This window comes from Aphanomyces astaci, assembly GCF_000520075.1.
Source record: "Aphanomyces astaci strain APO3 unplaced genomic scaffold supercont1.30, whole genome shotgun sequence".
NCBI classification, from domain to species: Eukaryota; Oomycota; class Saprolegniomycetes; order Saprolegniales; family Verrucalvaceae; genus Aphanomyces; species Aphanomyces astaci.
Window position 1 is genome coordinate 301,284 of NW_009798293.1, and position 24,657 is coordinate 325,940.

The window sequence follows — 24,657 nt, forward strand, 5'->3', positions numbered from 1 at the left end:
AGTATTCGGATAGCGCATTCGTTTATCCGGATTGAATTGCCCCTTCTGTCAATTCAAATTGGAGGGAAAAACAGGCACATGCCATACGCATCGCTCCGTCGCGTGCTTCTGCCGCAGGTGGACCGCCGCGTGATGCGATCCACCATGCAAATCTACAGCGCCACTGCCATGCAGCAGCTCTACATCAGTCGTGTGGACACAAAGCAGCAATGGATCGTCGTGTCGAATCCGTCGACGAAGTATGTTGACTTGACACACCACCGGCTCACCAACGACGCCGGTACGGTCGTGTTTCACTTCCCCAAGGGCTACATCTTGCAGTCGGGTGAAGAAGTCACGGTGTGGTGCACCCCTGGGTCGAGTGACTTCAACTCGCACAATCTGTTGGACCCGTACCTTTTGTGGACGTCGCTCGACGGCAGGCTGTCCAGCTCTCCATTCTTCGTCAAGGCCCAGCCCCTACATGAAGTCATCCTTCTCGATGCATACCTCACCGAAGTCGCGTCGCTCCAGGTCACATCCACCGGCCAGAAAACGTTCCGAGTCAACAGCGCGTCGCCGCAACCGCTTTCGTACCCGTACTTGAATCCGTTCCATTTCCAACAACGGCATGGCGTGTATGTGTTTTCTCGGTATTGGGGCGTCGTGTCTGATCCCGCGTATGCTGCGCACTTCGCCGCCGTGTTCATCTGTCCCGTGGTATGCCTCCTTGTATCCTTCGACTCCTTCGAATGCGAATCACTCATCCCCGTCTTGGTAGATTGAAGTCGCGCGCATTCTTCTCATGTACAGCGTCCTCGCGCAAGTGTACTTGAAACCAACGGATCTGAACCCGTTCTACCTTCCGCTTGCGTTCCTCTGCGACCTGTTGGCGCGGTCCGCGTCGCTGTCCATCAAGGACGGCCACCTCGCCACGTTTCTTTCATTCTCGTCGTTCCTGGTCGACCAGTTCCATCTCCTGGCCGTGTACCTCAGCCTCATGGCGCTGTTCCCGTCCATGCACTCGGTGTACTCTGCGCTCCTGTCGGCCGAGTTCGCGCTGAACCTCGTTAGCCTGGCCGGACCACCCGCGCACTTTTTCACGACGCGCCACCAGTGGCACCAAGTGTATCGATGGTCCGAGGCAGTGCTCTACTCGAGCCCGACCGTCGTGTCCACGTGCTTTGTGGCCAAGGAAGCGTTCTTCTTCCTCCTCCACGTCAAGGCGTCGCCGCATGTAATGGCGAGCGTGTCCCCGCTCTTGCTCCACCTCGTGTTGTATGCGTGCATCCCGTGCGTGGTGCTGGCGACGGCCATGACGTTAGCGCGGGGCACGGCCATTGCTGTCCATTTGCTCACGTTACGTCGACAGAAGGAACGCCAAAGCTAGAAGCTCTAGTGTACCGGACGACATGATAACATGAAATATAGCCTCGCTTTCTGGATGTGTTTGTGTGTCATGAATGGATTGTATTATTGGTGGCGCAGAAAGGCTTAAACGACAGGAGAAGGTTCTTGGCGCGGCTGCTGTCGTGGGGGGTTGCTGCATCGGCATGGTCGCATGGGAGGGGTGGTTCGATGTCATTAGAACGAAGCACCTTCGGGGTGTTGCGGCAGACGTTTGTTGGCGGTAGACGCCATTTCGTTCCGCAACGCGACGAGCACTTGTTCAATGCCGTACGATCGTTGCCATGACGCCAGCACCCCTAGTCACACACAAGCCGCTCAGTTGTCGTGGCGATGAGGATAGGGATGGATGATGGTCGATTTTACCAAGACTGCGGGGGTTCACACGTCCGTTGGATTGATCGACGCAGGACATGTTGATGCGGCTCGTGAACAGAACCTCGGGCGGCGCGTTCGGGTAATTCTCTCCACAGTGGATCTTCAGACTGTAAATGCGCCCGTCGTGACTCGTCTACAGAACAACATCATGTCATACGAAGGCGACTTACAGAGGTGATGGCGTACACCAGCAGGGCCGAGGATCGTGCCAATCCAACTCGTGAGGAAAATGTCGTCCGCTTGCTCCAAACCATAACTGATGCTCATGTCGCCATGACCTTTTTCTGCGCTCTCCAGTTCTTCCAACAACTTAAAGTTGCGCGGCACTACAGAGTGCATGAGACATCATTACCCCACCTTCGCCATCGAGGAGCATCGTACCGATGACGACTTCCGCCCCAGCTTTCATCATCTTTCGTCGGCCGAAGGAAGGTTTTGTATTCACAAGGGGAACAACCACCCATTGGCTTTCCAAAATGTATTTTGGCCAATGAAATGCCACCATATCCCAAAAAAATTCCGCCAACCACCAATATGATAACAACTCAAGCTCAAAAAGCTCTGCTCCATACCGCAAAGTCATTCTTCACGGTGCAGCAGCATGGACTCATTCTCGGCAACATCCACATTAAATACATCTAGCGAACGGCGCAGTCCTTTTCTAGGCTTCGAGCCTTACGTTTGGCGGCTTCCACATGCACAAAGACGTGTATTTATCGATTTGTATGCACCGCGAACCAAGCCATCATTTCAAGGGGTTAAGGGTCCACTTAAACAATCTACTAACGTTACGTAGTAGTACTAGGATGCACGCTGTAGTTCACTGCCCATTGTATTTGGACGGAGGCTTCTTGTGGCAGGGGTTTTGAAACCGTGGGAATGTTGGTACCGAAGAAGAGTTTATTTAGTTTCAAAGGAAATAGGACAAACTTGGAATTTGATGTTTGTATTGGTGACTATAAAACCGCAACTGGCTTTCGAAGCATCCATTTATAGAGGTGCCGGGGTGGCTGTATAGGAGAAATAGTTTTGGCCGAACGACATGATGCCGATGGAGACTACGATTGCACCACCCTCCACGAAAGCCGCGACGACGACGACAGTTTCCTCTGCCGCAGAATATGGGAAACTAACCCCTTTGAACCCGGACGACTTAAAGCTGCCGCCTCCTCCACCGAGCGCCGCCGCGAAGGTCCGCAAGGACAACGATGCAATGTCGCTCTCCGAAGTGTGGGGCGAGATCAAGGGCAAATTCCACGAGAGCGTGACCGGGACGTCAGTGTCGGGCATCTTGAACGCGATTCGCGTTTGCAACTTCATCATGGCAGGAGGCATGATCGCCATTGCCATCTTGGAAATGCTCAACAAGAAAAGCTTCGGCAGCGCCATCAGCAGCATCATGGCCGTCGTCTACACCATGTAAGCACATTCGACTCTAATTGAGTATAGTCTCATCACCGACATTGTGGTAGTTTGTTTGGCCTGATCTTGATCGGGTACGAAACGCGCACCAAGTCGGGCGATGACTTTTTGCGCGCCAACTACGGCTTCCTGTACAACCCATGGGGCCGGTGCTTGTTCCTGTGCATGATCTCCATCTTCCCCTTTGGCATGTTCAGCCCCTACGGGTGGTTGTTTTCGATTTTTGGCTTTGCCAACGCGTACTTCAACTACTTTGTCATCACCAAGGTAACAACCGTCACCCACATGAGGTAGTCGTTCGTTCCTTTCCTGACTGTGTGTGGCATGTAGCATCCTTCATTCACCAGCGGCGTTCCGGACTACGAACCCCCTGTCGTGAACACAGTTGTGTAACTGCGACACGGAGACTGACGGCTATTTTATCATCTATGGACATACACGTGCGCCGCTTGCGAAGCGTTAACTTCCGTACATAAATGATGTGATTTTGCTCATGTGTTGTGGCTTGATGCTTGCGCCATACCTATCGCTACCGTTGCGAAGGTCATGTCGACGTGCTGTGCATGACGCTTATACGCGTATGCCTCCAGTCCACGATAAGTTGGAGGCCAGGAACAACCCACATGCTGTATCCGTCCATGTGTCCGTCCATCTTGCACTGAACCCCAAATGGCTAACTTGACTGGATTATCGAGTTATTTCGCTCAGAATATACCAAGGCTGGCAGGTTGGATTGGATTTGTGAACATGAAGCCAAGCGCAGAGAAGGCGAACGATGACAACGTGAACTGGGACATGGTGTACCAGCGGGCATGTCGACAGAAAGCGTGTGCGATCCAGATGTGTCTGTCACGACACAAGTACCAAGAGTCCAAGTGCCAAGCCGAGATTGACGCGTACAAGGCATGCTGCACAAAGGCACGGGGGCGAGATGAAGCATCCAGACAACAGCGTCACGATGCGTCCGCTTCCTCCTCCATCAATGCAACGAACGAGCACGTAACATAAACTCCGTCTTCTTAATGACTTAATGCCTGGGGAAGCGGGTCGGGGGCCGCGGCCGCGATGTGCTCGGCCTGGCTTTGCGGTCGCAGCATGACGTTACGGAACGACTTTCCCAGCATGGCAAACCGGATCGAGTGCATCAGCTGCATGTAGTCCGCGCTCACAAACATCATGCCCCTACACGTCCCCATCATCATCCCCTTGCTTCTCCATTACAAACGTGCATCCGTGTTACCCAACGATCATGAGCGAGTCACAGCAGAACGAGAAGAGGCCGATCGCCACGACTTGCATCACTTGGATACCCATGAGAAACGTCAGGAAGCGGAACGGATGGCGCCACACACAAATGTACATCCGAGAGGTCCACGCCCCTGGCTCGGCTTGGTTCCGCGCGCCCACCGCCTCCCATGTTCGTCCGTGGTGTCGGACGAACGTGCCTTGCTGGTACGACGTGCCGCAGGTCCAAGTCTACCAGCAGCACGACACATCATGGACCAGACTAGGAAGGAACGGTGTATCTGTCTACCTCAACGGTCGACGAAAGGACTTGGTCGTCGTCGCCAAGGTGGACGGCGTTCCATCCATGCAAGTCGTGCGCCGTGATTTGGTTTTGCGTGAAATGGAGAATGAAATACCTAGTGACGACACGGCGCTATGACAAATGCAATCAAAGCAACAAGTCGACGAAGAGATCAACGGACTTGGCGATGCCGGCCATGACGTTGTTAAACACGGCGGTGCTAATGACAGCGGTGGCGGCGGCGCGGTCGTAGATGAGTGTGGGGTTCTGAAGGAATGCAAGAAGGTTCAAGGATGATCGATGTGGGCAGGTTGTATGTATGCATGGTGGGCTACCACTTCGAGCACGAGGGTCACAACGCCGACAAAGTACGACTTTTCGAGGGCAAGTATGAATTCGAGGGGGGTGCCAAGCACGGGGTGATGGCGGAATTGCTCGGCCACCACCATGCACGCGCATCTACAGAGTGATGAGGACCATGTTTGGGGGAGGTTGTCGTCGTGGCCTACGGCAGGAGAAGGTGGGAGATGAGTTGGTAGAAGTCCTTGGTGGAGCGTATGAGAAAGAGAAGTGATAGGATGAGCATCGTGCCAGACACGGAGAAGCTGCGGAGGAGGGAGCTTTGCGGCGAGTTGTGGATGACCCTGCCGCAGGAGCCATACTTCTTGAGGTATTCAGCAACGAAGAATGATCGACCGAGCCACACGGACGAAAATACAAAGAGCGAAAACCGGCATTCAGAGAACAGCTACATCCATGTTGTACAGAAGGTTCCACGAGGGTTGGTAAGACGATCGATCGCTACGCACCGTGCCATACAGGATGAGCGTCTGCATGGAGAGGAGAGATAGATTGACCCTCCACGTGTTGAAGTCGATGGAGATCGGGACATCGCTCACTCGGGTGCGCAATCCACAGTAGTAGTTTTTCAGATCTTCCAGCGTCGCCGACACGCCGCGGCGTTGCGCAGCTTGCGTCGGTGCCATGACACGATTGTCCCGAAAATGGAATTTCGGAGCAAGCGTGATTGATATCCGGGTCTTTTATCCGGATTTGTGACTCTCCATGATACAGTACTTTCTGCCTATGCTGTCTGCAGGTGCTGCGAGGTGGTGGTGCATCTATGAACCACCTAGGACGTTGGATGGCACCCCCCATTTGAATCCATCAATGCAGTGGCACATGCATGAGGCAGAATCGACCGCCGTCTTGTCTGCAGTCACGAGACGGAGAGGTTGTCCCCTGCTCAATGCGCTATACCGCCTCAGTGGTAGGCCATGGTGTGATAAGCAGGCATGCCCATGCTTCACAGCGCTTCACGTCATAGTGCATCAAGATATCGCATGCTGCTTCCATCGCGGTCGGTCGACGCTGACCTTTCATACAGCCGACTCGCGTCTACACAACCACCGACTATGCACAAATGAGTTTCTTCAATCAACCGGATGTTATTATCCGTATACCGGGCCAGGTCCCAGTGAACTCGTGGAAAACTTCAACGCTTCCGCAGTGGCCGGCAATGGACTCAAGACAAGGGCAGCAGGTACCGGGGCAATCGGGCCTCGTCCATGTCACCAGCCCGGCGCCAGAGTCGGTTCAAGCGGCGACGGCGCCATATACACCGACCCTTACAGGCTTGGACACCGGCGACATCTTCCGCGACGAAGACGCGTTCCAGTGGCTGTTCCTGACATCAGACTTGGCGCCACTCGATCAGACCATGTCGTTTGGCGATGAAATCAAGGACGACGACTTGTTTCACTTTGTTCCCTCGGTCGAGTCGTCGCCAGATGCGCCGCCTCCCAGTCTATCCTCGACCTCGATGCAGTCGCGGCAGCACTCGTTGGACATTGCCGGCAGTAGTAGCCAACTCCCGCTCAAATCACCATCGTCTTCGTCCGTTTCCGTGGCTCCAAAACCTCCATTGATCAAGCGTGAATCGACGGCGGGGAGTTCCGTGGCATCGTTCGATTCCGACGAGTCGAGCTCGGACTCGGACGACGTGGACGACAGCGACGGCGCGTCCTCTAGCCAGACGACCGACCTGTCCAAGAAGAAGCGCAAGCGGCTCAAGCGTAACCGCGACTCGGCGAGGGAGAGCCGCAAGCGGCGCATGGCGCGCATCCAGGAGAACGAGCTGCGGCTCAAGAAGCTCGAACTCGAAAACGTCGACTTGAAGATGCGGCTGCAGATCGGCAAAGAAGCCATCGTCGTGGAGCGCCAGGAAAAGGCCAGCTACAAACAAAAGATGCGTCATTTGCTTCAGGTACAGTGCAATACCGTCTGTTTTGATTCGAACGTCGCAACAAAAGCAACCACCAACACACGATTAGACGGGCGCCAGTCCCGCCGAAGTCGCCCAGTACATTGAACTGTACAAGTCCAACTACAGCGACTACGGCGCCAAGCGGCGGGAAACCCTCGCGTTCCACGTCGCAAGGGTGCGGGACCTCCTCCTCCCCACCCAAGTGACCAAAATGTGCTTGTATTCCGTGGAGAATGCCGACGAAGTCAACAAGGCTTCATCGTCGTCTTCGTTGCCGCGGCAGGCCGCGACAGACCCAAACGAGCATGCCAACCTGTGGGAGATCCTCGCCAAGGAGCTCGACATCTCCGAAGCCCAGCAGCGCCAGATCTTCACCCGCCGCGACCAAATCAAGCGCCTGCGCGACAACTTGACCAAGAATCTGCGCAACTTGGCGGCGTTCGAAGTCGCCACCCAGGAGAAGAACCGGTCCCTGGACAACGAAGTGTCGCTGCTGCAGACGATCTTGACGCCCCAACAAGCCACCAAGTTTATCATTTGGTACGCGGATGATGGAATCTCTCGTATATGTGACACTGGTGGGATGGTGTGATTATTTTCGTAGGGTCAAGGACAACCCGGCGTTCATGTACATGTTGGACCAGCTCGTGCAATCTATCATTGCCGGCACCGACGGCGTCGACGACAGATCGTCGTCATAACTTAAGAACCAACATATACTGTAACGTAGATGGCTCGTTTACGTAAATGGCGAGTTTATAGTTTTAACTCAAATATTGGCTATATAGTACTAGTATTGATTGATTTTCGGAATAGCCAATCGAATCAGTGTAGAAAAATGAAATCAAAACCTAACAGTCACATTAACTGTAAGCAAATACAAATTTAAGCTTACTGTTAAACTGTAAGCTGAAGTCAAGCCGATTAAATAATCAGAAGAATGCCCAACCTTTCGGCTTCATACTATTCTTTTCAGAGTTGAAATCCCGGTCCAATAAGCTGCATTCTACGGCAAGGTCTCTTTCAAGTACTGTACACTATCAATTGACCATTTACGTTATGCAGTACATATGCATCGACAGGTCGAATGCGATGCAGGGTTTCCATTAAAATGTCGGACGTCTCGATGGTGTCGAGAACTTCCTCCAGAAATAAATATATAGATGCTCAGGGGATGTCCATGAAACTGACTGCGGACACAGCAGTTACGACATGCCCTACAGCTGCATCGCGCTGTAACGTGAAGGCGGCGTGGTGCAACATCAGTTACGAGGTGCATGGAAGGAAGCCACCGACTAGCGTGTGTGGATTCGTTGCTGGCGTTGCTTGAGCGAGAGACGAAGTTGCAGACAAACGGCGACGATGCCATTGGCAGCACCAGAAAGCAACAGGAATGCCTCTCCGTGTGCGGCCACTTTGTCGAATTGGCGTGCTCGCATGCGCTGTGGAGTGTCCAAGCCAGTATGAACTGGAAACCAGTGTGCAATCAACATCGAAATTCAACATCGTCGTAGAGGACGACAGGCCAGCATGGTCATTGCTGGGGAAATCGAAGGCGTTGCTTGACCTCCACAGCAACTCGATAGGCCAACGACCCGTTCACGACACCGTCCACATCACATGGCTCGAGCTACGTCTGCGAGTGGCCAAGCAGCTTGGAGCTGTGAGTCGACGCATCGGTACCAACGGGGTAACCATCATCATTCCACTTGAAAAACGTGCAATGGTAGATGCGATGGACGAGACCATGAAGTACGTGTACGAAGCAATGGCCATCGAATACACCTTGTTCGATGTCTTTTCTGCAGGTCTAGTATATTTGAAGCTTGTGCATTTTGCCCTTATAAACATATGCATATGGACTGTAGACAAGCACAGCCGCGACCGCGTCCTGCGCCACCGCACGTCGATTGCCAAAGCGCACATGCAGATTGCCGACTTTTTCGCCAGCGTACACGAGCACTCTGCCGCCGCCGTGAATGCTCAACATGCTGTAAGTTCGAGAAATGATAGAGTTCTCGTACTGGATATACGTTATTAGGCGTCGATGCTGTTTGAAGGGTTGGTCGTGTGGACCAAGCTGGCTCCGGCTGCCCAAGACACTACTGTGCGCGATCGCGTGGCGGGCAAGTTGGCGCTGGCACTGCACAACTATGGGGCCGAGCTCGAGCATTTGGACGAGGTCGGCGTAGCGCAAAATTTATAAACCAGTTCGTCTGATTTAAATGTGGTAGTCGTCGAACGCGCTGCAAGCGTACCGAAAGGCGTACGAAGTGAGCGCTGCGTGCTTTGGAAAAGACCACGACAACACCAAGACCATGGGGCGCACCCTTCAGTCGTTCTCGATGGCCCTGAAAGAAGGCCCGCTGTCGCCCCCGCCAAAGAAATGCCCGTCGCCCCCCCGAACCCCCCACGACAAGCAAGACCGATGGCGCTCCAGCACCATTTGGCCCGCCTTGCTCAAGCGACTACATGAGAACTATACAGACGACGTGATCACTTTTGACTTGTCCCCTCCAAAAAAGCCCCCAAAACAGTCCGGACCAGTCAGCACTGCCAAGGTAACGTCGATTCCTTGCATCTATCTCTACAAAAGTACTCACAAGAACTTGCAGCCAAAGCCCCCGCTCGTGATTGCCAACCCCATGACGTCCATGTTCGCCCCCAAGAACGTCACGTACGCCCCGGTGCTACTCCATCGAGAGGTCGTCACTCGCTCCACGGACGCCCCAACGAAACAACAGCGCCCCGCCACGGCAAAATCACCATGGAATAAGACGTCCCCTCCTAAAGACTCGTCTCCATACGCTTTCAATCCACGTCACCCTGTCGTGGCCGCCGCCCGACCTCCATTAGCATCCTTCGATGCCACCCCCCACCGCCCCAAGGTACGTCGTACAGTAGGCAAACGCTGGGACTCGGTGATGACATATCCTAGACGGCCGGCCTTATCAAGCGGACGACAACGACACCAGGCCAGCCATCGCCGCGTCTTCAAATGGGATCAATCACCAAACCGTTTGTGGCCGTTCCAGTATATGGGAATGGCGATCTGGCAGCACCAGATCCGATCCCTAGGGGCACGGATGCCCGTGACGGACTGCGAATACCCCAACGAGACACACTAGAAGACGACGAGACCGTTCCGACGCCCGTTGCAAAACTGCACGCGACGCTCAAGTTGGCCGAAGCTATGGCGGTAGAGGATGAAATGCACGAACCGTCGAGTGCTAGGTCCAAGTTGTTGGCCAAGCGCGAACAACGCATGCGAGAGCGACGACCGAGTGCCACGTCACAAATGACGAGCTCTCTCGATGCGATGCATTGTGCGGACTCTGACATGGACAGTACTGGTACTATCAATCATGACATACGGGACGACGACAAACCATCTGCGAGCGACCAACACAGTGACACTACGGGTGCTCACCGTGCTCACCCAGAAATGAACGAGGCATCAAGCGCCAACGCCAGACTAGAAATTGCTCGACAACTTTCAGAGCAAGTGCTTGGCTCGGTGTTACGAGCTGCGTCAAGCCCAGACAAAGGGGCGGGTGCAGTTTGTGGCCCAACTAAGGCCTCGTTGACCCCGCTGGCAGCGCACCATGCGGACAAGGGCAGTCCCATCTGTTCTGAAGACAACCAAGGGCCAATGGAACTGCCGCCAGTGGCTACCAGTCACGACTTTGTGCGGCAGTTGTCCCATCGAGTGGTGGAGTTCGTTTTTGAATCCCTGAGCCCCACTAATGCAGCTCAGAAACCGCCCCATCCGTCAGAGTTGGCCGTGGAGGAGGGCCCCAAGCTGCCGCCTCCTTCGCTTTCTCCAACGCCACGCCGCCTACCCACGCTTGACAATATCGACCTGGCACCAGCCACAATGACCGCGTTCATGGCCCCTCCCCAATCTTTATGGCGGACTCGAACCAACTCATGTGATTGTTCCATTGATTTGGAGGCAGTTGCGAGTGCAGTGGAATCGCAGCATTTGAACTCGCTGGTGGTTTCACTAACATGCACCCCCGACGAAGGGTTTCTAATCGAAGTTGATCCATCCTTTATCCCTGGCGATTTCCTCCAAAACGCGACGACCGCCCCTCATTCACTACCGACTGTGTGCTACGACCCCCCGCCCGACACGAACGACCCCTCCCCTCCAGAAAGCCACCTTCACATGCTGGCTCGACAATTCACTTCGCGTGTGTGTCATGCAGCGGTGCAGAGTCTCGTCCGTGTTGACTCGCTCGAAAGCGACGCTGACACCGCCTTGCTCACCCCTTCGTCTAGTCGTCATAGCCCCTCCACTGAATCCCCCGACAGCTTGGGCCTTGCATCACCCCCATCGACGTCGTCCGTGACCGTGACGACAACCGGTACTGTACCCCCTTTGATGTATGGACACATCTGTCATCGCCCCCTGTTCATGTTAGACGAGTCCCCCATGTCCCCTGCCAGGTCTAGTCGAAGTCGAAGGAGGAGGCGCTCCACCAGTTCAAGTAGTAGCAGTAGTAGCAGTAGTACTACTAGTAGTAGTAGTAGTAGCAGGAGTAGGTCACGGAGCAGCAGAAGTCGCTCCCACGTGAGTCTGTTGTCGTCGAGCTCTTCGTCGACGTCCACCGACACAATCGAATGCGACAGATCTTGTACGTTTCCTGCATCTCCTCCGTTAATCTTCCCATGATTGATCTCTCCACATAGCGCCAACGATAAGAAGTGGACCGACAAGCGACGCCACGTCACTTCCCTCGTCCTCCACGACAAGCAATCCCCCCGTTCCCCCACTGTCCCCCTAACGACGTTCGTCGCACTAGCTCACCCCCCCCCCACGTCCTTGGAGAAAACCTGTCGCGTCGAGAGTTTGAAATTAACTAACACGTATACATACATCTACGTTACGAGAACCACTTCTTCTTGGACGCGATGCACATGTGCATCATCTTGACCATATTGTCCGCCGTGCCGTTGGCGACCAGACTCTTGGGCACGCTGCCTCCAATGTCGACGTGATTGATGTACGTCATGTGGAAGCCGCCGTCCGCCGCCGGCTGGCACTCGAACGAGATGAAGTGCACATTCCCGCGCAGGACGCCGCCTTTCACGGCGATGTCCGGGCGGGCCACCCCCCCCTGCACGTACGCGTGCTCAGAGTGCTGGAATGCCAGCACCACAAAGTCACGCGAACTCACGAGTCCAAACCCGTGGGGTTTTTGGGTGTTGTGCACGACCGACACCGTCACATCGTCCACGACGATCTCGTCGACGACCTCGTTCGCGGCCATGCCTGTGTCCCACTTTTTCCGGACGGCTGGATCGGCGCTGGAGAGGAACGCGAGCATCTGGTCCGCGGTGGCGTCGGGCACGAACGCTTCCTACACGATGATTCCGTCACATGACGTTATCAAAAAGAATAGACAACAGGACGTGACATACCACTTTGAAAATCGGCTGCGCGTCGCCGCAATCGATTTCAAACAAAGAAATCGCGCCTTTCGACTTGGACTCGTTCTTGACCCATGCCGTGGATGCCTTGAGTTCATCGAACCGCGCCGCCAGTTCCGCCTTGCGCTGCCGGTAGTCGTCGACGGTGAGCGGGACGACGGCGGAGGCGCAGGGTGCGTCGGTGGACAGATCGTCCGAGGTATTGCTGCTGGTGGAGCACTTGCGGCGAGTGGAGATTCGACGCGATGGTTTGGCCAACGACGAACCACGGCAGGTTCCGCCGCTCCATGCCGGATGGATGAACACAAACGCAACGTACAGAATCGCCATGATACCTGCCCGATGCAGCAAGTCCAAGTCTTCGAGCATGACCGTTCCAAACAAGAGGGTTGCCGTGAAAAGGGACAGCCAGAGTCCCGTGTGACTTTGCCGAGATGGCACGTCGTCGTCCGAGTCGGCTTCGTCGACGAGGATGAACGTTCCATCGTCAGCGTCGTGGTCGTGTGTGTTGATGTCTCCGTCGGTCTCGGACGAGTCGGAGTTTGCTTGATTGAGGATGTTGGTGTCGTAGCAATTGGCGCAGAGGCGGGCGTGCAGCGCATGCTTGCCCAACTTGGACTTTTCCGAGTGGAACATGGGGATCTTCAGAGCACAAAGCGCACACACGATGTTTTTGCAGTTGCAGCACTGTTTGCACTGCAGCAGTCGGGAGAAGTGCCGCAGACACAGCTTGCATCTGTCTGGAGTGTACGCCTTGCCACCGAGTTTCTTTCCTCGGCGAGTGGATGAAGGCCCGGTGGAAGGTGTGCTCGATGGAAGGATGGCGTCCTTGTCGTTGGAGCTACTAGATGCAGAAGACAGACTTCGTCGTAGCTCTGTGTCCATCAAGGGCCGAGGCACTCCGTCAACAATCGCCATCACAGAGAAAGTTGGAGTGTGTTTCGCAGTGTTAACCAATTCCATGTCCGAAATTATGGTTATCCGGCTATTTCCTCTTTATCCGGATATTTCAGTTGGTCGGCACATTGCCATCGTCCGTAAATCCGAGGGATTTATCCTAGTCCTATGTGTGGCCAAATCCAAGTATACTCGATAAAGTATCCAAGTTGGGTTTACTGAATTCTATGGGAAAATTCCTGTTGAGTTCTTAATTAGGCATGGCTTGTCGTTCGAATTTCGAAGGCCAATGAAGATACCTGGGTTAGTTTGACAAGCACTTTACGGCTTGGATTGGCCTAGCCTATACAATACGACCACGACCACCGTTTAGTGCAAAAAGTCGCTTTGAGCAGAGACTCAGGACATCTAGATTCATGGCAATAAGCTCGGCGTTGACAATCGTCCTCGGCTAGGGTCCGTGAAGGTGTAGGTTCTGCACTTTGTGGCGAAGTTCAAGTGTTGGTAACTTGGCTATTTCTAGGACAGGGAAGAATTCCTCAAATCCTAACGTAGCACATGGTGCACGCGCAATCGTCGTCGTGGCATGCGTGGTTCTACGAACTACTGTATAAAGTAGACTATATGACTGGCTAATATTCAAATCTTCCATTTATACTTGAATTGAGTAAGCAAAGTCTCGTCTACACGACCAAAATCAACAGGATATCATGCATGATACTCTTCTAGTGGTCGTGATGCCGTTTTATGTATCTATGTCGTGTGAATTCAAAATTCTGAGTTGAATGCCCATTCATGGACGCACTGTCTGTCGACCCGGGCGGAGGATGGACATCTTACAGTAACGTTATGTGTGTGCGAGAGTAGTCCCTGGAAGGAGATTGCCCTGTGCACGACGGAGACCATCATGTGATCTTGGTGCCTGTACGAATCTCCTTCTCCTTGACTACGTAACCTACGGCGGTGCACCCAAGGCGAATATACTAGGACACATCGATCGGTACGTATATGGTTATAGTTGGGCGTCTGTAAAGTAGGGTTGGCGCAGCTTGTCCAGGGCGATCTTGATGGGCGGCAAGTTGTCGGAGAACGCATGTCGTGACGTTTTGGGCGGAAAGACGTCGTCGGACAGCGCCATGGCCACAACTTCCTCCTTGGTCAATGTATCGCGTCCGCATTCCGGCCACACATCCACCGTGATGGACGTGTCTTCCAAGTAGTCGACCAGCACCGCGGGCACCGTGAGCAGTCCCAGGTGGACAGCCACCATGTACCGATGGTGTCCATCGAGGATGGCGCCTGTCTTGCGGTCGACCAAGAGAGGTTCCAGGTACGCGTCCCACTTGACTGTCGCGCGGCGGAGTCCGTCCACGCGGGCTGCGCTGACGATGGCTTCGTGCGCTTTGAGCCACGCGACGAGCACCAGCACGACCTTTTGGCGCTTGGGTGACCGCTCCTTTTCGTTGTCGAGGCGGTACTTGTAAAAGTACGACGTAGGGTCCGTCATCCGCGAGGCAAAGAACTTCCGGTACGCGTTTCCAGCGTCGAGAACATCGTCCAGCGTCTGCGCTACGAGGCGGCCCTTGATGCGCGAGAAGGACGACGTCGGGTCGTTGGCGCGGATCGCGTCGAAGGCGACGCTGCGGTTTGGGTCCTTCTTGGCCGGCCGCGAGACCAAGTCCAGTGTGGACGAGCCCCCACTCGAAGGCCGCCGCTCGATTTCGCGGATACGGTGGCGAAACAACGAGCGGACGACAGACGTCGCCAAGTCGGACGCGCCACCCAAGAGCGTCAGGGACGTTTGCAGGACAAACTGCCGCTTGCTGAACCGGGGCGGCGGCGCGAGGTCTGTCGGCGGAGGGGACGCTGGCGACGGCAGGCTCGCGACCTCTGCATGGGCCAACTGCACGGCAGGACACCTAGACGGCCGGACAGCGTCAGAACTTGATACATTTGGGGTTTCGAGTGTAACGTACTCGTAGCCGAGCGTTCCTTCGGTGGGGTCCTGGTGCAGCACCGAGAGGGGGATGGAGATGGGAGGAAGGGAATCTGTGAAGCGATGGCGACTGGTCTTTGGAGGGAATACGTTGGGCGAGAGGGACATGTCGATCACTTGTTGCTTGGATAGCGACGACCGGCCGCAGTCTGGCCACACGTCGACGGTGATGAGGTCGTCGCCGAGGTAGTCGACCAGTACGCAAGGCAGCTGCTTCAGTTCCAGCTGCAGCCCCACCGTGTACCGATGGTGTCCGTCGAGGATGGCGCCGGTCTTGATGTCCACCAGGAGCGGCTCCGTGTACGCGCCCCACTTGAGCGTGGCGTTCTTGAGCCCGTCCACGCGGGCCCAACTTACGATTTCTTCGTGGGGTTTCAGCCACGACAGACTCACGAGGACTACCACCGCCTTGCGAGGAGCAAAGGGGGCGTCGTGGTACTTGTAAAAGTACGATGTTGGGTCAGTGTACCGAGACAGGAGAAAGTGTTTCTTGTCGCCCCCGGAGGAGGATGCACCTATGAACATGCATTAGATTGCCGAGAGATATTAAGTGGGAGTGAGTTATATGTACCATGGGAGGGTGCGATGTTGGCATCGTCTTGCGTCTTGGGCATCCACAAAGGCTTGCGAGGTTTGGCGACTGCGGTTAGAGGGTTGTCCCCCGTTGTGGCTAACACCGGCGATGATGTTGCTTCGGCGTCCTCTGTCTGGGTAAAGATGTTGCGCAACACGTCGGTAGTGTAGCCTTGCGCACTGAGAAACAACCGCATCGACACTTGCTTGAGGACGTCGCGCTTCCGACGACGTGGAACTTCAATCGACTCGATACCGTCGTCGTCATGGGCAGAAGGACCGCTTTTCTGACGCTTTGTCGGCACAGAACTTGAAGATACCCGCCGTTCCCGCGTCGTTCCCGCTGCGATGGGCTCGTTGATCATGGTCGTCAACTGGAAACTGACGGAAAATGTCGAGCCTTTCCTGGGGATGTTTTTATCGCCGCATCATCACCAGAAGTAGCGATTTGATTGGTGGATATTTCAGCCAAACTACATTTATCCAATCAGATTTGTTTGGTTCTGCTTTGAAGTCAACCTGCCTCGTTCGACGATCCCATTGGATGAAAAGAGAGAGATATTGTTGTGTTCATTAACAGTAAACTGGGGCCAAATGTACACAAGAATCGGAAGAAGGATTGAGCCAATCAGATTGCAGGAAACCGCTGTCAACGTCAAATTAGTCAGATAGTACGTCAATTAGTGCGATACCAATCACCACACAAAAACACCCGTTTACATACAAAATTCAGTACAAAAATCGAACGATAGATTTGGCGATTCAGCACTAAAGTCCAAATTTTAGGTAAAAGGACAATAGCTAAAATCCACGTTGTGACGTTATAAGTGATACCCGCCGCGACTGAAGCGATGGCCTTTGCAAGCACGGCAGAGAAGTAAGCCAGGCGCGTGCCTTTAGCGAGTGGTGCTATTCACGTGCCACCTGTCCATTCCATAACGTTAACGAACGTTAAGGATGTATAGCATTGAACAGTAGTACAACATGAAGATAATTTAAACTGGAGGTTTCTATACTACCTTGGTTTCATTGAGAGTGTGGGACGTTTGAACCGTCGCGACCTTTCACTCAACAACGCAAACATACACTAAACGATAGGTCACAAGCATTCCATCGCATGTCGGCTTTGCCAGCTCATGTACAGTAGGCGTCAGCATCATGTCGTGATGCTGAAAAGCCCACATCGCTGATGACAAGATCGAAGTTGCAGCATATGAAAGTACTTACTTGATCGTTGACTGAATTAGCAAAAGATACTTGCGAGTTTGACTTTACAATGCACAGCATGCATACTTGAATTCGCGATCGCACAGTGGAGCCCATGTACAGACTACACTGGGTCCACGTTGTATTGCAACAGCGCTAATTTACACGTTGTAAAGAATACTACAACCGATACCCGAGCATTTCGCAATACTAGTATACCAGGCGCGGTCACATGTCATCACAGCAACAACCCCGATGACAAATCCGTAATGAATGTGCTCGTGATGTCGTACTTCACCATTCAACATTGTGCACACATTATTGCCTCTCCTTGTCAAGCCCTGGATGAAGTTGCGCGGTACGCACCGTAGAAACAGCAACTTGGTTTGCCAAACGAAACTACCGTCCACTCCTTTTCAGGACACGGATGCAGGGAACGTTCCCACGGCTCACGTAAATCGTGTAGATAGCCTGGTCAACTCTTCCTGAAGCCCTTGTGGGTTTAATGGGGCTAACGTTTCGTGTCAAACAATCCGCATCAGTGCTTGGCCCGGTTCTAAAGGCCAACAGCAACGAAGCACGCTGGAGGAGTTCAATTCTGCCGGCGTCGGTGTCCGACCGGGCAGATTTGAGGATGAAAAGACTCAGGAGGAGGTTGATTGTATCTTGGGTTGAATTCCTGGAGGCTGGTTGGCTGATTGATTGACTTGAGCTGCAGTGACGTAGGGCCGTTCTACTGTTGACGTGCAACTCTTTCAACGTGCTGTAGAGGTATTTCCCCGGGGAACCTCCAGGGATTTTCCAGCAGACACGAGGGTAATACACGTTTGTCCCAAGTGGGTGTTCACTTCAACGTGGGATGGTGATTTTGTCCCCTTTTGCCAGTGTCAAGTTGAGATATCTGGTTCTGAGCGACTCAGCCCCACAAACCTCACTGCCTTTTCCCCATACAGCCCCCAGCACATCGCCGTTCTGAAAGTAGCTCCCTTCATAGCAAGCTTAAACCTTTAGATCTCCTGCTACATCGTGCTTCACGATTTGCGATACCATAAGGACATTTTTTTAATATGCAGCTGTTGGCAGTAAACAGGCAATCAGCGCCACTCTTCTTTCCAGTCACCATTTAGTGTTTTCCAAAGTCTTCGCGAGAACAATTCCTCGGCTGGCCATTGGTCGTAAATTGCAAAATCTCAACTCTACTGAACCCTAGGAGTCCTTTGTCTGTACAGTATAAAAAGACACATTGGCAGGTGCGAACTTATACTAACGTCGTAGCGTCCACTCGTGTACGGTAACCTTGATGCGGCATACCGGTACGTTCCGTTAGCACACCTTCCCCCACTACATTTGTCCATATAGGAAGTACGTAGCTCACCTTTCCCCTGACAATACCGGTACAGTACAGTACTATGAACACTTTAACTTTGCACTAACTTCCGGTTTGTATTGAGATTCGAGACATTTTGAAAGGACACGTCCTTTCCGCCACATGCATTTTCCGTGGAAGTACTGGCACACGTTTGTCCCTGGGTCAAACACTTGGTGGGACGTTGATTATCCCACGTTCCGCTGGCTTGGAGATTGTATGGGGTTAAGTTATCCGTATTTCCCACCATTCTAGCTAGACTCGCGTCCGGATACGTTTCAGTCGGAGATCCTTGATTATCGATCACTTCCTTTTTTCACTCGTCAAAGCAACTCAAGATGGCTAACCCTGATAAGGACCACCCCAAGGCGTACGACGTCATCGATCGTGTCGCCAAGAACGCCCACATCCAGGGCATTGACGCGTACAACTCAGAGTACAAGCGCTCGACGGAGAACCCCGACGAGTATTGGGCGGAAAAGGCGCGCGAGAACATCCTTTGGTTCCGCGACTTCGATCAAACCAAGAACGGACACTTCGAAAACGGCGATGTGACGTGGTTCTTGAACGGTCAGCTGAACGCGAGCACGAACTGTATTGATCGACACATCGCCAAGAACGGCGAAAAGACCGCCATCTTGTGGGAAAGCGACGAACCCGGCGTCCACCGCCGCATTTCGTACAACGAACTGCTCGCGGAAACGTGTAAGATCGCCAATGCTATGCTACTCAACGGCGTGCGCAAGGGAGACACCGTGGCCATTTACATGCCCATGATCCCCGAAGTCGCAATGGTCATGCTTGCTTGCACCCGTATCGGTGCCGTGCACAGCATCGTGTTTGCCGGGTTTTCGTCAGAAGCGTTGCGTGACCGCATTGTGGACGCCAAATCCAAGTGGGTGTTCATGGCCGACGAAGGCAAGCGCGGTGGCCGCACGCTGCAGCTAAAGAAGACTGTGGACGAAGCCATCGCCGGCTTGGACGTTGTCGAAAAGGTGTTTGTGTTCAAGCGCGCTGCCCAAGCATGGACCCCTTCGGGCAAAGAAATCGACATGAACGAACTCCTCCCCAAGATGCGTCCGTACTGCCCTGCCGTGTGGATGGACTCGGAAGACCTCATGTTCATCTTGTACACGTCCGGTTCCACCGGGCAGCCCAAGGGAGTCGCGCACACCACTGGCGGGTACCTCACGTACGCGCACGTGACGGCCAAGTACACGTTCGACTTGCAAGAAGACGACGTGTACGCGTGCGTGGCCGACTGCGGGTGGATCACGGGCCACTCGTACATTGTGTATGGCCCCCTCTCGAACGGTGCGACCACCGTCATGTTTGAGTCCACGCCCTTGTACCCGTACCCGAGCCGGTACTGGGATCTCGTCCAACGCTACAAGATCACTCAATTCTACACGGCCCCTACCGCCATCCGCGCGCTCATGAGCCACGGCGCCAACAAGCTCGAAGGTTACGATTTGAGCTCGCTCCGCATTCTCGGCAGTGTCGGTGAACCGATCAACCCCGAAGCGTGGCGCTGGTACTACGAAGTGGTCGGCAAGTCGCAATGCATGATCGTCGACACGTACTGGCAAACCGAAAGCGGCGGGCATTTGGGCACGGGGCTGCCAGGTGCCACCCCCATGAAGGCCGGGTCGTGCGGCCTTCCCTTCTTTGGCGTCGAGTTCACCCTGTTGAACGACCAAGGCGACGAAGTCCCCGGCAACAACGTCGAAGGCCGCTTGTGCGTCAAGAACCCATGGCCCGGTCTCGCCCGCACAGTCTATGGCGACCACTCCCGCTACCTCAACGTGTACATGCAGCCCCATCCCGGCTACTACTTCACGGGTGACGGCGCGCGCCGTGACAACGACGGGTACTACTGGATCACCGGTCGCATTGACGACGTCTTGTGCACGTCTGGCCATCGCATCGGCACGGCCGAGGTCGAAAGCGCGTTGGTCGCGCACAACGTGGTTACGGAGGCCGCCGTGGTCGGCGTGCCCCACCGCGTCAAGGGCGAGGGCATCTGCTGCTTTGTGACTCTCATCTACAGCGTCGAACCGAGCCCGCAAGTCGAGCAGGAACTGATCAAACAAGTCCGCCACGTGATTGGCGCGATCGCGTCGCCCGACGTGATTGTGTTCGTGTCCGGCCTCCCCAAGACCCGCAGTGGCAAGATCATGCGCCGCATCCTCCGCAAGATCGCGCACGGCGAATCCAGCTCCATCGGCGACGTCTCGACGTTGGCCGAACCTGCCGTGGTCCCCGAAATCATTGAAAAAACCGCCAAGGCGTTGTTGGGCAAGGCATTGTAAATAAATTCAAATGTATATAAATGAGTGATTCAAGTGTATACAGTAGTCCGTGTTTAGTAGTACTACTTCGTAGTACTTACTGGTAGTAATCTTCTGCACGCAAAGGCAGTTTGCCCACAAGGAAAGCAAGAGAGACCAAAGTACTGTAGTATTATAATACCAACAATCATCTCGTTGCCTTCACACCAACCTTGATGGCCGTCAAGGCTGTAACGTTATCTCACGAATGAGATCTGGGCGAATAAACTCCACAGGTGGGATCAAGGCAGGGTATATTCATGGACGGTCATGGTCGAGTCACACGACGACGTGTAGAGATGGCATTCGTCCAAGTCGACACTCGGGACTTGCTTGGTGTGGACGTGCAGCGCATGCAGCTGCTTGAGCGCTGGGGGTTCTCGTGAGTAAATAGATGAAAAGTTAGTAGTGGCTTGCCAAAGGTGCACCGTGGAATCGTTCGACGATGTCGCAACCACATCGTCGCAAGTCTACCACCACACACCATCATGACCTCCTCCTCCCAAACCAACACACACTTCAAAACGTACGGCAATGGACCGAACGGCGGCGTTGTGCACACGCACATCGAGTATCGGAGTGGGAGTCGATCCCGACGCATCCCATCCTTTGAGTGTGCCATCTTTGCTCACGGTCATCACCATGGCCTAACGACAACACGTAAACCCAAATGCGCGATTCAGTAAGAATATACGTACGTCAGAATACAGAGACATGGCCATGATGGCTTGATCGTGGCCTTTCAAAAGGGCCACGGGAGACTGCAGGTATCGGTCGTCCCAAATCTCCAAGTGCTACAACCCACAAAGTGTAATTCACCATCCATCGACGCGAAGTCGTAGCACAGTAGCTTACTTTGACCCCGCCCACATACAGCAAGTGCCTGCGTTTCTCCAGTGACGAGATGCACGGTGTGGCGCACTGGATGCGGCCAGTCACTGGGTTCGACGACGCGTTGCTCCACTGAATCATGTGCCCCGTGAGCGACCCTGTCCACACATTGTCCTCCTCCACCACCATGCACAGCAACCGGTCCGCGTTGGCCCACAGCACGCGCGTGTTGACAGACGTGCCAACGTCCCATCGGCGGATTGTCCCGTCGAACGAGGCGCTGTACAGGTCCGACGGGCTTGGCCCCCACGCCAACGACCACACGGCATTCTACAACGCTCAAGTTGTTGATATTTTCACAAGGAGAATCAAGAAGACAGAGGGTGAACCTGATGACCAGACAACGTGCTTAGAGGAGCAGTGTCCGACACAAGTGCAGAAGGTTTTCGCCACAGCTTGACGGTGTGGTCAAACGAGCACGTGGCAAAGAGGTTCCCGGTTGGTCCAAGGGACTTTTGGGCGGCAATGGCGTTGATGCCATCGGCATGGGCTGCTTTGGACAGCACACACCGCGCTGTGCCTTTCGTCCATGCGCGTCGTTGGTTGGATTTGTGCAAGAACACATGCTTCCACGCCGTCGACCGGCCATGTTGCAGGCCGAAGTGCGAGCGCGGGTACATTGACGTGTAAAGCGGCTGCCAGATTCGGTTGGTGGCGACGAGCAATTGAAAACGCCTGCACGTCATCTCCATGGTCAGCAGTTCTCGTGGCGCAAGGAAGGCGAAGATTAGAAGCGCCACGTCTGCTGGCAGAACCAGCTCCATGCAGTCCTTAGTTCTGCGCATCGCAAAAGATGGCAGCCGACAACTTCAACAGGTCTTAGTTTTCTACTACGGCTCAACCTCTAAAAACGAATATTTGGAACCGAACGTTTCATAAGATACAGGACGGTTTCAACCAGGCGACACACTAAACTGTCACGTCATGTGCAATGTCCTATTGAGACTTACCAACTGTCCCGAATGATGTGCGTACCGGTAGTCGGTAGTAGATCTCAAGACGATTCCACACTTTGATAGATGGTTTCAACGGCCATCCGCTAGATTTTACCACGACTCGTTCGCCATAGCCGCGTGGAAATGCGCTGATCGCGTGCCATACACGAACGACATCGCATGTTTGGAGCGACATAGGGTCGTGGTTGGGATGGAAAACGAGCCGTTTTGAGTATATAACAGCCAATATGATCGAAATTGCATTTAGTAGACTGCCATATAAATCAAATACATGTAGCGAAGAAGAACGTAGTATCCTGGAACCGTGGCCAACAAGATGAGAGGTTGAGCACCGCCTTGCTTGACGCCGCCCAAATATGCCAAGACGGGGTACAAGAAGCGGATGCCGACGTAGACCCAGCCAAGCCAGACTTCCTTTGCTCCCGCCACAACGATGTTGGTCCAAAAGAGCACGAGAAATGCGCCTTGCCACTCGACAAAATTCCCCACAGAGCGATCTCCGGCCAGCATTGTGTCGCTCGTGTATCGGTTGAATCGTTCTTTGGATTTCTCGTCCGCCTTGTCCTTCTTGTGTCGGTTCATCGCGCTGAACTTGGATACAGCTTGCATTACGATGGCAAAGAGGAACGATGCAACATATCCCAGCATAACGCGGGCTCCTTCGAGGTGCGCAAGGTCCGTCATTCGGAGTTCGAGGATAAAATCTCTATGACGACTTTCATATGCCGTGGATTATCCGGAATGTGTTGTATCCGGATAGTATCCAAATGGTACGTCTCACCGGATAACGTCTTCTCCGTCTGATTGGCCAGGGTGGGTGCCATTCAATTCTTCCATCTCAATTCCTGTTTAGCCAAATCAATATGAGCTCCCAGCGCGGCAACTTGAAGAAGGGTGCGCCGAAGTACCAGAACTCGTTCGCGTTCACGCACAACCCCAAGTCGAAGAAGACAGATCACATCTTGGGCTTGCCAATCCATGGCCTCTGCCCCCACTGCCACGCCCAGATTGTGTGGCGCAAGAAGTACCGCAAGTACAAGCCGCTGACCCAGCCAGCGTCGTGGTACGCCGGCATATCCTCGATCCCACTCTGAATCACAATTGATGTGCGCTCGTTTAGTACGTCTTGCCACCAGAAGACAGTCCTTTCGGCGTATCATGTCTTGTGCCATCCTTGTGCAAAGGTACAAACCAGCTCGACATGGACCATTTGATGTCCTTAGTCTGACGATGTTCATGATCGTAGGAAAAAGGTGTGTGCGCCAAGTGCTGCAAATCGGAAGATTTGGTGCTCAGGTATGTCCACTGCTCCACTCTTCTGCATTATTCGACATACTCATGGGGGTCTCGCGTAGTGAACAACAATTGGCCGAGCAAAAGGGCGAAGACGACAAGGATTTCTCCGAGCAGTTGGAAGGGCTGAAGGAACGCGAACGTCGAAAGGTGCTCCGTCAGAAGAAAAAAGAAGAGGACGAAGCGTATGCGCTCGCACGCGCTGCTCGCCGGGCCCGACTTGGCCTCGACCAAGGCGGCGGAGATGACGACGACGACGACGAAGACCTAGATGACATGGACTTGTCAGACTAAGAACTCGTTCCAGTCGATCAATTCATTATCATTTTGAACCGTCGTCGAGTCATACTGTACGTTTGGGCAATTCAAACGGATTAGAGAGGCCCTTATCCCATTTTTTAACTCTAGGATTGCAATCGCAAAAAAAATACATCACTACAGACAGGATTTGATAACGTGCGTAGAGTGAGGGGTGTGGCTTTCGAATTGGTTTAGAACTGCAATAACGTGATCGACCATTGATCGGCCAAATGACCATCGATCGGCCAAGGTGTTTCGTCCAATTGAAATTAATACGATGTTTCATTGGACAAAATAAATCCTTGTCATAAATTTTACCTGTATAATATGATGGAGGTAAACAATTCAACGTTGAACAATACTTGCAGCTCTCACTCTGAAAACGTATACCAGTTGAAATTTAGTAGACCTTTGAGACATAGTCTTTGAATTT

General features: G+C 53.7%; 13 protein-coding genes across 19 annotated transcripts; 7 read left to right on the plus strand and 6 right to left on the minus strand.

Moving 5' to 3' along the window:
• Positions 1-63: 63 nt before the first annotated feature.
• On the plus strand, positions 64-1,432 carry H257_10778 (hypothetical protein). Its single transcript, XM_009837433.1, has 2 exons — positions 64-699; positions 761-1,432. Exons 1-2 carry the CDS (start codon positions 79-81, stop codon positions 1,367-1,369), a joined length of 1,230 nt encoding a protein of 409 aa, XP_009835735.1. The 5' UTR covers positions 64-78; the 3' UTR covers positions 1,370-1,432.
• On the minus strand, positions 1,425-2,242 carry H257_10779 (hypothetical protein). The gene is made up of 4 exons (XM_009837434.1): positions 2,146-2,242; positions 1,951-2,090; positions 1,753-1,897; positions 1,425-1,685 (listed from the first exon to the last, which is right to left on the minus strand). The coding sequence occupies exons 1-4, from the start codon at positions 2,174-2,176 to the stop codon at positions 1,564-1,566; spliced, it is 438 nt and encodes a 145-aa protein (XP_009835736.1). The 5' UTR covers positions 2,177-2,242; the 3' UTR covers positions 1,425-1,563.
• A 524-nt stretch (positions 2,243-2,766) lies between these two features.
• Positions 2,767-3,680, plus strand: H257_10780 (hypothetical protein). Its single transcript, XM_009837435.1, has 3 exons — positions 2,767-3,183; positions 3,237-3,453; positions 3,517-3,680. The coding sequence occupies exons 1-3, from the start codon at positions 2,807-2,809 to the stop codon at positions 3,577-3,579; spliced, it is 657 nt and encodes a 218-aa protein (XP_009835737.1). The 5' UTR covers positions 2,767-2,806; the 3' UTR covers positions 3,580-3,680.
• Positions 3,681-3,828: 148 nt separating this feature from the next.
• On the minus strand, positions 3,829-5,713 carry H257_10781 (hypothetical protein). Of its 3 annotated transcripts, XM_009837436.1 has the most exons (7): positions 5,524-5,713; positions 5,224-5,462; positions 5,050-5,173; positions 4,896-4,981; positions 4,721-4,829; positions 4,427-4,662; positions 3,829-4,368 (listed from the first exon to the last, which is right to left on the minus strand). In XM_009837436.1, exons 1-7 carry the CDS (start codon positions 5,698-5,700, stop codon positions 4,206-4,208), a joined length of 1,134 nt encoding a protein of 377 aa, XP_009835738.1. In that variant the 5' UTR covers positions 5,701-5,713; the 3' UTR covers positions 3,829-4,205. The 3 variants fall into 3 exon arrangements, with proteins under 3 accessions (XP_009835738.1, XP_009835739.1, XP_009835740.1); XM_009837437.1 differs by having other exon boundaries at positions 3,829-4,662; XM_009837438.1 differs by having other exon boundaries at positions 5,224-5,713.
• Positions 3,934-4,194, plus strand: H257_10782 (hypothetical protein; the record flags this gene model as incomplete). The annotated part of the gene is made up of 1 exon (XM_009837439.1): positions 3,934-4,194. The coding sequence occupies one exon, from the start codon at positions 3,934-3,936 to the stop codon at positions 4,192-4,194; it is 261 nt and encodes an 86-aa protein (XP_009835741.1).
• A 472-nt stretch (positions 5,714-6,185) lies between the features above and the next one.
• H257_10783 lies at positions 6,186-7,776 on the plus strand. Of its 2 annotated transcripts, XM_009837440.1 has the most exons (3): positions 6,186-6,980; positions 7,048-7,520; positions 7,585-7,776. In XM_009837440.1, exons 1-3 carry the CDS (start codon positions 6,234-6,236, stop codon positions 7,679-7,681), a joined length of 1,317 nt encoding a protein of 438 aa, XP_009835742.1. In that variant the 5' UTR covers positions 6,186-6,233; the 3' UTR covers positions 7,682-7,776. The 2 variants fall into 2 exon arrangements, with proteins under 2 accessions (XP_009835742.1, XP_009835743.1); XM_009837441.1 differs by having other exon boundaries at positions 7,048-7,776.
• A 418-nt stretch (positions 7,777-8,194) lies between these two features.
• H257_10784 lies at positions 8,195-11,770 on the plus strand (the record flags this gene model as incomplete). 2 transcript variants are annotated; one of them, XM_009837442.1, is made up of 10 exons in its annotated part: positions 8,195-8,441; positions 8,495-8,659; positions 8,711-8,788; positions 8,849-8,973; positions 9,022-9,162; positions 9,215-9,541; positions 9,596-9,868; positions 9,919-11,350; positions 11,408-11,620; positions 11,676-11,770. In XM_009837442.1, exons 1-10 carry the CDS (start codon positions 8,258-8,260, stop codon positions 11,768-11,770), a joined length of 3,033 nt encoding a protein of 1,010 aa, XP_009835744.1. In that variant the 5' UTR covers positions 8,195-8,257. The 2 variants fall into 2 exon arrangements, with proteins under 2 accessions (XP_009835744.1, XP_009835745.1); XM_009837443.1 differs by lacking the exon at positions 8,195-8,441 and having other exon boundaries at positions 8,467-8,659.
• Positions 11,771-11,808: 38 nt separating this feature from the next.
• Positions 11,809-13,350, minus strand: H257_10785 (hypothetical protein). The gene is made up of 2 exons (XM_009837444.1): positions 12,408-13,350; positions 11,809-12,346 (listed from the first exon to the last, which is right to left on the minus strand). The coding sequence occupies exons 1-2, from the start codon at positions 13,332-13,334 to the stop codon at positions 11,870-11,872; spliced, it is 1,404 nt and encodes a 467-aa protein (XP_009835746.1). The 5' UTR covers positions 13,335-13,350; the 3' UTR covers positions 11,809-11,869.
• Positions 13,351-14,097: 747 nt separating this feature from the next.
• On the minus strand, positions 14,098-16,378 carry H257_10786 (hypothetical protein). Of its 3 annotated transcripts, XM_009837446.1 has the most exons (3): positions 15,881-16,378; positions 15,290-15,824; positions 14,098-15,232 (listed from the first exon to the last, which is right to left on the minus strand). In XM_009837446.1, the coding sequence occupies exons 1-3, from the start codon at positions 16,245-16,247 to the stop codon at positions 14,326-14,328; spliced, it is 1,809 nt and encodes a 602-aa protein (XP_009835748.1). In that variant the 5' UTR covers positions 16,248-16,378; the 3' UTR covers positions 14,098-14,325. The 3 variants fall into 3 exon arrangements, with proteins under 3 accessions (XP_009835748.1, XP_009835747.1, XP_009835749.1); XM_009837445.1 differs by having other exon boundaries at positions 14,098-15,824; XM_009837447.1 differs by having other exon boundaries at positions 15,290-16,378.
• Positions 16,379-18,760: 2,382 nt separating this feature from the next.
• On the plus strand, positions 18,761-20,808 carry H257_10787 (acetate-CoA ligase). The gene has a single exon (XM_009837448.1). The coding sequence runs from the start codon at positions 18,793-18,795 to the stop codon at positions 20,764-20,766; it is 1,974 nt and encodes a 657-aa protein (XP_009835750.1). The 5' UTR covers positions 18,761-18,792; the 3' UTR covers positions 20,767-20,808.
• Positions 20,809-20,895: 87 nt separating this feature from the next.
• Positions 20,896-22,488, minus strand: H257_10788 (hypothetical protein). Its single transcript, XM_009837449.1, has 5 exons — positions 22,005-22,488; positions 21,640-21,945; positions 21,483-21,578; positions 21,315-21,431; positions 20,896-21,254 (listed from the first exon to the last, which is right to left on the minus strand). Exons 1-5 carry the CDS (start codon positions 22,458-22,460, stop codon positions 21,027-21,029), a joined length of 1,203 nt encoding a protein of 400 aa, XP_009835751.1. The 5' UTR covers positions 22,461-22,488; the 3' UTR covers positions 20,896-21,026.
• Positions 22,489-22,822: 334 nt separating this feature from the next.
• Positions 22,823-23,327, minus strand: H257_10789 (hypothetical protein). Its single transcript, XM_009837450.1, has one exon. It carries the CDS (start codon positions 23,313-23,315, stop codon positions 22,875-22,877), a length of 441 nt encoding a protein of 146 aa, XP_009835752.1. The 5' UTR covers positions 23,316-23,327; the 3' UTR covers positions 22,823-22,874.
• A 140-nt stretch (positions 23,328-23,467) lies between these two features.
• On the plus strand, positions 23,468-24,354 carry H257_10790 (hypothetical protein). Its single transcript, XM_009837451.1, has 5 exons — positions 23,468-23,694; positions 23,752-23,815; positions 23,878-23,927; positions 23,987-24,274; positions 24,333-24,354. The coding sequence occupies exons 1-4, from the start codon at positions 23,495-23,497 to the stop codon at positions 24,216-24,218; spliced, it is 546 nt and encodes a 181-aa protein (XP_009835753.1). The 5' UTR covers positions 23,468-23,494; the 3' UTR covers positions 24,219-24,274; positions 24,333-24,354.
• Positions 24,355-24,657: the final 303 nt, after the last annotated feature.

Excerpts from the sequence above, each read along its gene's own strand:
- H257_10789 (XM_009837450.1), bottom strand. The coding sequence starts at position 23,315 with ATGACGGACCTTGCGCACCTCGAAGGAGCCCGCGTTATGCTGGGATAT.
- H257_10790 (XM_009837451.1), top strand. The coding sequence starts at position 23,495 with ATGAGCTCCCAGCGCGGCAACTTGAAGAAGGGTGCGCCGAAGTACCAG. Across the intron at positions 23,816-23,877 it reads TGTGCCATCCTTGTGCAAAG|GAAAAAGGTGTGTGCGCCAA; the intron begins GTACAAACCAGC and ends TCATGATCGTAG. Across the intron at positions 23,928-23,986 it reads TCGGAAGATTTGGTGCTCAG|TGAACAACAATTGGCCGAGC; the intron begins GTATGTCCACTG and ends GGTCTCGCGTAG.
- H257_10779 (XM_009837434.1), bottom strand. The coding sequence starts at position 2,176 with ATGATGAAAGCTGGGGCGGAAGTCGTCATCG. Across the intron at positions 2,091-2,145 it reads TGGGGCGGAAGTCGTCATCG|TGCCGCGCAACTTTAAGTTG; the intron begins GTACGATGCTCC and ends TGCACTCTGTAG. Across the intron at positions 1,898-1,950 it reads CGATCCTCGGCCCTGCTGGT|ACGAGTCACGACGGGCGCAT; the intron begins GTACGCCATCAC and ends GTTGTTCTGTAG.
- H257_10778 (XM_009837433.1), top strand. The coding sequence starts at position 79 with ATGCCATACGCATCGCTCCGTCGCGTGCTTCTGCCGCAGGTGGACCGC. Across the intron at positions 700-760 it reads CCGTGTTCATCTGTCCCGTG|ATTGAAGTCGCGCGCATTCT; the intron begins GTATGCCTCCTT and ends CCGTCTTGGTAG.
- H257_10786 (XM_009837445.1), bottom strand. The coding sequence starts at position 16,247 with ATGATCAACGAGCCCATCGCAGCGGGAACGACGCGGGAACGGCGGGTA. Across the intron at positions 15,825-15,880 it reads CAACATCGCACCCTCCCATG|GTGCATCCTCCTCCGGGGGC; the intron begins GTACATATAACT and ends GCATGTTCATAG.
- H257_10781 (XM_009837436.1), bottom strand. The coding sequence starts at position 5,700 with ATGGCACCGACGCAAGCTGCGCAACGCCGCGGCGTGTCGGCGACGCTG. Across the intron at positions 4,830-4,895 it reads GTCATGGCCGGCATCGCCAA|GTATTTCATTCTCCATTTCA; the intron begins GTCCGTTGATCT and ends TGTCGTCACTAG. Across the intron at positions 4,369-4,426 it reads GACTCGCTCATGATCGTTGG|GGGCATGATGTTTGTGAGCG; the intron begins GTAACACGGATG and ends GGGGACGTGTAG.
- H257_10788 (XM_009837449.1), bottom strand. The coding sequence starts at position 22,460 with ATGCGCAGAACTAAGGACTGCATGGAGCTGGTTCTGCCAGCAGACGTG. Across the intron at positions 21,432-21,482 it reads CCATGTCTCTGTATTCTGAC|GCCATGGTGATGACCGTGAG; the intron begins GTACGTATATTC and ends TGTTGTCGTTAG. Across the intron at positions 21,255-21,314 it reads CCGCCGTTCGGTCCATTGCC|ACTTGCGACGATGTGGTTGC; the intron begins GTACGTTTTGAA and ends GTGTGGTGGTAG.
- H257_10785 (XM_009837444.1), bottom strand. The coding sequence starts at position 13,334 with ATGGCGATTGTTGACGGAGTGCCTCGGCCCTTGATGGACACAGAGCTA. Across the intron at positions 12,347-12,407 it reads CGCAGCCGATTTTCAAAGTG|GAAGCGTTCGTGCCCGACGC; the intron begins GTATGTCACGTC and ends ATCATCGTGTAG.
- H257_10780 (XM_009837435.1), top strand. The coding sequence starts at position 2,807 with ATGATGCCGATGGAGACTACGATTGCACCACCCTCCACGAAAGCCGCG. Across the intron at positions 3,184-3,236 it reads ATGGCCGTCGTCTACACCAT|TTTGTTTGGCCTGATCTTGA; the intron begins GTAAGCACATTC and ends ACATTGTGGTAG. Across the intron at positions 3,454-3,516 it reads ACTACTTTGTCATCACCAAG|CATCCTTCATTCACCAGCGG; the intron begins GTAACAACCGTC and ends TGTGGCATGTAG.
- H257_10787 (XM_009837448.1), top strand. The coding sequence starts at position 18,793 with ATGGCTAACCCTGATAAGGACCACCCCAAGGCGTACGACGTCATCGAT.
- H257_10783 (XM_009837440.1), top strand. The coding sequence starts at position 6,234 with ATGGACTCAAGACAAGGGCAGCAGGTACCGGGGCAATCGGGCCTCGTC. Across the intron at positions 6,981-7,047 it reads AGATGCGTCATTTGCTTCAG|ACGGGCGCCAGTCCCGCCGA; the intron begins GTACAGTGCAAT and ends ACACACGATTAG. Across the intron at positions 7,521-7,584 it reads GCCACCAAGTTTATCATTTG|GGTCAAGGACAACCCGGCGT; the intron begins GTACGCGGATGA and ends TTATTTTCGTAG.